Genomic DNA, 6,772 nt, shown 5'->3' with positions numbered 1-6,772 from the left:
ATTAATTAACTTGATAAAGCGCTTTAACCCGCAGAATACAAATAGAGAGAAGCCCCCTTTCCTTCTTTTATATTTCCATTTGTGGAATAACCGAAATAAACATAAAGAGAGCCACACCAAGCCCACCACTGCGAACCGCAAAAACACCCACCACCCGCGCCCCACCCAGCTGGGGGGCTTGGCAAAGGAAAGAGCAATCTGTCGCCCTGCCGCGAGCCACGCCCCGCGCCCCCGCCACGCTCAGGGGGCTGCCGCGGTCCCTGGAGAGAGTTATCAAGTGAAATAGAAAAAATATCCGAGTCGTCGCCAAATCGCGTGTGCTGCTCGTCTAGTGATTCGTATTCGAGCGTGAGCGTCCCCACTGGACGCCCCCCCCCCCCCTCACCAAGGCATGATGAGCGATTTTCCATTCGAAACCGGCAATCACCGGCGAGATCGAACACGAATGCCTGTTGAATGGTGGAAGGGGTTGGTTACACGACGCGGCGGTGATATCATCATCTTATATTCGCCAGTGTCAGGTTAAATACGAGCACAGCGAAATCGTCCGCACGGGAAAAGGAGGGCAAAAGGGGAGCAGTGCGGGGGGCAGGCGAGGTTGAATTACTTCAATAATTTAAGACATGTCATTGGATCCCGGGCGGGGGAGAGCAGGGGAAAGATGAAACATTCCGGTTGGAGCCGCAACCACACCACACCAGGCCACGCCGCACCACGGAGCGCCGCACCGCGCTGAATGGGCGTGTCCTCCTGCTGCGATATCACGCGGTGCATTATTCATCCCTTACACGTTGATTAAGCGCGCCACCATTTCGACAGGCCACCCCGCTGCGTCGCGCCCCGCCGCGCCACCGCACCCGGCCGCACCCCACCGCGCCACGCCCCTACGCGCCTATGCTGAAAATCCGGACCTCTCTCATCCTGGACTGTTACCCCCTTCCACCCCTCCGCCCCTCCACTCTCCCTCTCTCTCTCTCTCTCTCCTACACCTCTTCCTTCACTCTCCGCTTCTATGACACCATCGACCTCTTTCCTTGTCTTTTTCCTCTCTCTTTTCATTTTTCCGACCCTCCCGCCCTCCCTCCCTTTCCTCTCTCTCTACAAATGTTTCTGTCCACTCTTCTTACTCCAGTCCTGTTTCCGGCCGCGAGGCGCACATCGCCGCACAACGCTGCACCGGGGGTATCCCGGCCAGCCGGCACAAAATCAGGCGCGGTTTTTACGGGGGGGGGGGGGGGGGGGCCCCCAAATCCCCCCCCCCCCCCCCCCCAGGGTAGAAAGGCAAATCTGTCCAACAAACCCCCTGAAAATAGGCAACCCCCAGTAAATCGCTCATTCCTGTCGGACGGACTTCAAACCGCCTGCGCCTGCGCAAAAGACGGACTTTAATCTGCCGGCGCGCGTTAACCACTTTATCATTGAATTAGACCGCTGTCTGGCCCGGCCGCCGCCGTGTTCCTCGCATAATGAATGGGACGCGATGGGGAAGGTATAAAAATTCCTCGGGGGCCATTAGGCGAATCGATGTGGCGGATCGGTCCGGCAAGCGCGATTGGGATTAGGTGCGGCGTGGCTTGGGGGCAAAGCCGTCGGGCCGTCGGGAAGGGCAAAGCGGGGTGGCCTGTACCCACACCCCTTACCAGGCCGACTGAAAGTAGGGCTGGAAATTTCCAAAATTTTCCGAAATATTCCCGAAAATTTCCGGCAAATGACTAAAAACTTCCAAAGTCTTGGAAATTTTCCATTTTTTTGACGGAAATTTTCCGTATTTTCCTGAAATTATCCGGGAACTTTCCAGGGGTTTCATCGATAGCTGCGTCCGTTTTCCTCACACATGCACTGTTCGGCCAGTATTACCGGAGACCTCGGCGCGCCTGCGAGACTCGGGGTAGGCCACCCCGCAGCACACGCATGCACCGAAGGCAAGATGTTGCCTACCAAGCGGGCGCTATATGAGAGCTTTGCACTGTCTAAACTTGGCAATTTCCTGACGGCGATTTTATCAAGAACTTGTAAGAAGTGGAATGTTATATACACACTGTATGTGCCGAGAGTGCGGTCCGACCCGGCATGTGGCCTACCCTTACTATACAGCCAGCCGCCCCCGCCCCATACCCGCTCCCACCCTCGCCTCGAGACTGGCCTGTGCTCGCTCGGCCGGACAAGGGCTGGGGACGGGGCCGATTTCAACGAATAAATAGCAGAGCGCTGTAGCTTTTACCTGGGGGCCTGAGGCGGCCGCCGTGAGGGGGACGGAAAAAAGGGGTTTGTGTGGCTGGCGGGGCTTGGAGGGGAAGGGGGGGGGGCAGCATCCGCCTCAGTGTCAAAGCGGAAAGCGGAGCGGGGAGGAGGGATGGGTAAGAAGGGAAGCGGAGGGAGGGGCCAGGCTGCGGGCCCAACTCACTTGAGCGAAAAATCAAAGTCTCCCCGAAAAGTTACTCCTGCTGCTGCTGAGCGCAGGGCTTGTGCGGTGAGGCGGGCCGGCCCGCGGCAGAGGCACCGAGCAGACCCGTAGGCCGGGCCGGGCAGGAGAGGGCGAAATAAGAAAAGATAAAGAGCCCATCAGCCGGTAAGGCGCGGCGGCAAGTTAGCGGGAGAAGGCGAAGGGGGAAAGGTGCGGTTGGAAGGGGAAAGAAGAGGGAGGACGAAAAAAAAATTGCTCCACCACAAAGACATTGTGGCTGCGGAGGCTGCAAAAGACACTGGAGCGTGAGGGGGGAGGGAGGGAGGCGGAGAGGTGCAAAAAGATTTGAAAGGACCGAAATGAATGGGGGAGGTAGAGACAAGGGGGTGGGCAGGGATGGTGAAGACAGCGCAGCCGGAAAGGATACGGAATTATACAATCGGAGAGAGAAGTTATGTCTCTGGTTTCGATCGGTTTCCGAGAAGTACCGGCGGCGGGGGTGGGGAGGATTCCATAATAAATAACCCGAGTACACAGTCACAACAGGAAAAATGGATACAAAATAGAAGCAGAGTAAGCGCTTCATCGCAGCACAGTGCCTACACCACAGCGCGTCCGACCTGGAAGAAAGAGGGTCGTGCGGAAAAGAGTTGGGGAAAGGAGATGGGAAGAGAGGAGGGATAGAGCGGGGAGGAGGAGGGGAGGAGGAGGAGGCGGAGGAGGCGGAGGAGGAGGCGGAGGAGGAGGCGGATCACTCGCCTGCAAGCAGTGGAGCTCCCCGCCCCGAGGCCTGGCAGGGGGCTTCGCGTGACAAGTCTTATTTTTCCGCGCCTTCCTCCCCGCTTCACCCTTCCCCCCTCCTCTCCCCCGGGATCACATTAGGCCGTGTGCCGTGTACCAACACACAGCGTGTGATATCTCCAGGCAGGCAGCAGGGGCCCCCGCCGCCCCCGCCGCCCCCGCCGCCCCCGCGTGGCCGCCACACCGACGCCGCGCCGCAGCGCCGCGTAGTGAAAAGTTTTTCGTACTAAACGTAATGGACGCTTGGAAAGGGAGAGATGCGGGAGGTGCGGGTAAAAGAAGAAGACGGCGGCGGAGGGCGGAGGAGGAAGAGAAGGGAGGCGAGCGGGCTGGGGACCGGGCCCGGGCCGGGCAGCGGCGCTGAGTGGTGCTAAGGTGCTAGGCGCGGCCGGGCCAAGCCCGCCGAGGACCTGGCCCCGTGCCCAGCCTGCCCCGCTCACCCCGCCCCGCTGGCTCCGGTCCTGCCGTGAACCCCGCGCCGCTCTCTGGGGAGACGTGCGCAGCCGCATGCATTTCGTCGCCGAGCTCGCGGGCCGGGCGGGCGGGCGAGCGGACGGGCGGCGGCGGCGTGCCCTGGAGAGGCACTTTAGCACTTTACTACAGGTAGCACTGAGTACACCGAGAGGTATACACGCCAGAGGTCGTTGTCGTGGAGAGGGGTGGGGCCAGGCTGGCCGCCAGGCCGCCGCGTGTCGCGCGGGCTCAAGTTGGTAGTCCTGCCTACAGCGACCTGCGCTCGTAAAGCACCGCGCACCGCCGCACCGCGCCACGCCACACAAACTTGCAAATGATCAAGTCGTTGGCACGCCTGCTCCACAATGTGCCCTCCGCTACTGTTGCCGCTGCTGCTGCCTCTACAGAGGCCGGGGCACGCGCGGTCAAAGTTGCGTTGTTTGGACCAAACAAAGTCTCTCGCGGTGCTTATATATTTTCTCGCGTGATCGTGATTTAAACTCAGCGGACGGTGACCCACCCAAGGACTCGGCAGACTTCATGCACAGGTCGATGATCTCGGACACACCCATCAGCGCGCGCGCACGTCTACAACGAGGTCTGCTTGCTCAGCCGCAAAATAACGTGTGCGCAAGAGTGGCTCAGCCAATAACGCGAGCACGCAGCCGGGAAAGCAACCAATAACGTGACCCAAAACAGTGCAGCTCAACCAATAACGCGAGAGCTGAGGTCTCAGAGTGAAACTCTGGCGCTGGACTACTTACAGGATGGTGGTGTCGGGCGGCACCCTGGGCACGTGGTCCAGCTGCAGGAACATGCAGCGCACGGTGGTCTTGAAGCAGACGCAGCGGTTGGGGCAGTGCTTGGCCGCGTGGCCGGCGCCGCTCCACGCGCGGTGGCCGTGCCCTCCCGCCGGGACGGGGCCGGCCGCGGTGGCGGCGGCGGCGGCGGGGACAGCTGCGGTGGTGATGGTGGACGCGGCCGCGGTGGCCGCCGAGCTGACCGCGGCGGTGGCCGACTCCGTGGGGACCGTCGGCGGCGCGGTGCTCGCGTCCCCGGAGGCCGACAGCGCGGCCGCTGCCAGGAGCAGCACGCACGTCGCCAGGGGGGTTCGCCAGGTCGCCGCCATGGCTGGAGGAGCGCTGCTGCCCTGTCGAGTTGAGAAAAAATGACAAGGCATGAAAATGATGAAAATGTGATCCCTTGCGGACGAGGGTGTCGTCCGTCGTGATTCTCTCTTGACAGCCGTTCACCACGCCGTTCCTCTAAAAGTACCCCCCCCCCCCTCCAGCTCTTTTCTCCGGTGTGCGTCGCCCCACCTTGTCGCCTGGCCCTCACTGACCCGGGCCACGACGGTGGCGGCGCGGAGGCGGAGTCGGGGGCGAGGGACGGCGCTCTGATAATCAAGCTGGAGAGCCCCTCCTTTATCTCGATAGCGCTCCGACACGCACCGTTGGTTGCGCTGTCCTCGGGCAGTCTCTCCCCCGTCTCCCCAACCCCCGCCCCCGCCCCCGTTTACCCCGTGCTCACCGCAACTCTACTGCCGCCGCCCCCCGGACAGGGGAAACCCAAACCGCTGCTACCAAACGGCTGGGACGTGTTCGAACTAACCTAACTCGCCTGCCAAAACGACCAGAACGCGAGCGGGGTGCGGGACCAAAGGAGGGGGCGGCGGCGGGGCGGGTGGAGGGCGGATATACAGCGCCACTCGCAGGGAGCGGGAGAAGCTTCTCTTATTTCCACGCCTGTTTGCTGTTGACGTTCTTTTCGGCTGGGTACACGGACTGTTTGGCGCACCCGACCGGAGGAAGGGTCGGGGAGGGTGAGCGAGCGGCCTCAGCGGTGTTACATGCGCGTATAAAATGTCACCCCCTAAAAATCGCGACGGAAATAAAAAGGAGGTTTACGCAGGTTTTACTCCGTGCGCAGGTTATAACGTCCCACGTGCGACAATTTTCCAAACTGAGTGAAAAGCAAAGAGTAATGAATGAGGTCTTTTAGGCGTAGCGCCGTCCCTGTCCAAAGCGGAAGGTGAGCGATTGTTCTAGCAGAGGTTAGGATGCGTTTCGTTTTGGATTTCGAACGGTTTAGAACGGGTCTATGCATCTAGCACCTTGGTACCACCTATACCAAGGTTTATTACGACAGTTGAGTCATCACCATTGAGTTAAAATGGTACCAGTACACTAACCTAAACAACACGACACCGGGACGGGTAGATGATTGCGAGAAGATTGTGTTAACTTACTTTTGCGAAGACATACTTTACAGAAGCACTTTTTGACACAAGATTGCTTGTGCAAGAGTGCTTTGGCCCAGCAGTCGTAACGCGCGGAACGAAAATGGCCCGTTTCGATCGCGCCAACGCGCGCGCGCGCGCCGAACGGGGTGCGTTTTACAGCGTTTTATTTTTCATAACTGTCGTCGCGTCGTATAGGTTAGGTTGGTTCACCTGCGTGGGTTCGGCGTCGAGCAAAGCAGCACAGATCGCCGGGCCGGATAACCGTCGATACGCGCTGGCCAGCGAAACGAGCGTGAAATCACGTGAAGCGTTGAAAATGTCTGATGGTTTATGGGTTTGGTTTATCTTTTGAGGAGCACCGGGAGCATCTCCCTTCCTCGTATCCCCGCTCTGCGCGACTGGCTCACCCGTCAGGGCCTCACCCCGCAGCCCGCACCACGCCAGCGCGCTGTGGCCCGCCCCGTCGGCCGGAGCCGCAGCGCCGCCGCCGCGTTCTCCTTTTATTAGTCGCAGTAAAAGGGAATACAACCCAAACCTGTCGGCGCGGGGCGTTTCGCGCGGCCGTTTCCCTTTTAATCTGGGCGCGTCCAGAACGACTTGTTAACCGGACCTTCAAACTTTTACGGTCCCGCCTTTTAGCCGGCAAGTTGAACGCGGACAGGCACTGCTGCTGCTGCTGTTTGGGAGTGTGTGTGTGGGGGGGAGGGGGGAGGGGGCAACACATAGCTGGACCTGGCTGGACACGAGCGCGGGGGCTCGCCGGCCTGTGCCTGTGCGCGCCGATGCTGCTAGTGAAGAGATCACACGGCCCACTGGGCGCAATGCCGCGCCGCGCCCTCATGCTGGCTGAGGTTGACAACACCCCCCCCCCC

General features: G+C 60.4%; 1 protein-coding gene across 1 annotated transcript in view; it reads right to left on the bottom strand.

Annotated features, from left to right (window-relative positions):
* LOC113208584 (peroxidasin) overlaps positions 1–6,772 on the bottom strand; it is a 126,672-nt gene that overhangs the window by 111,886 nt on the left and 8,014 nt on the right. The window contains exon 2 of the mRNA XM_052265647.1: positions 4,423–4,808. Within this exon, the coding sequence (XP_052121607.1) occupies positions 4,423–4,787 (365 nt within the window). The 5' untranslated portion in view covers positions 4,788–4,808. The remainder of the gene's footprint in view (positions 1–4,422; positions 4,809–6,772) is intronic.

The sequence above is a fragment of the Frankliniella occidentalis genome, unplaced genomic scaffold (genome assembly GCF_000697945.3).
Source record: "Frankliniella occidentalis isolate FOCC.00 unplaced genomic scaffold, Focc_3.1 Scaffold28, whole genome shotgun sequence".
Classification (NCBI taxonomy): Eukaryota; Metazoa; Arthropoda; class Insecta; order Thysanoptera; family Thripidae; genus Frankliniella; species Frankliniella occidentalis.
Note: the sequence above shows the minus strand (reverse complement) of the source record. Positions and strands in the feature narration are given on the sequence as shown.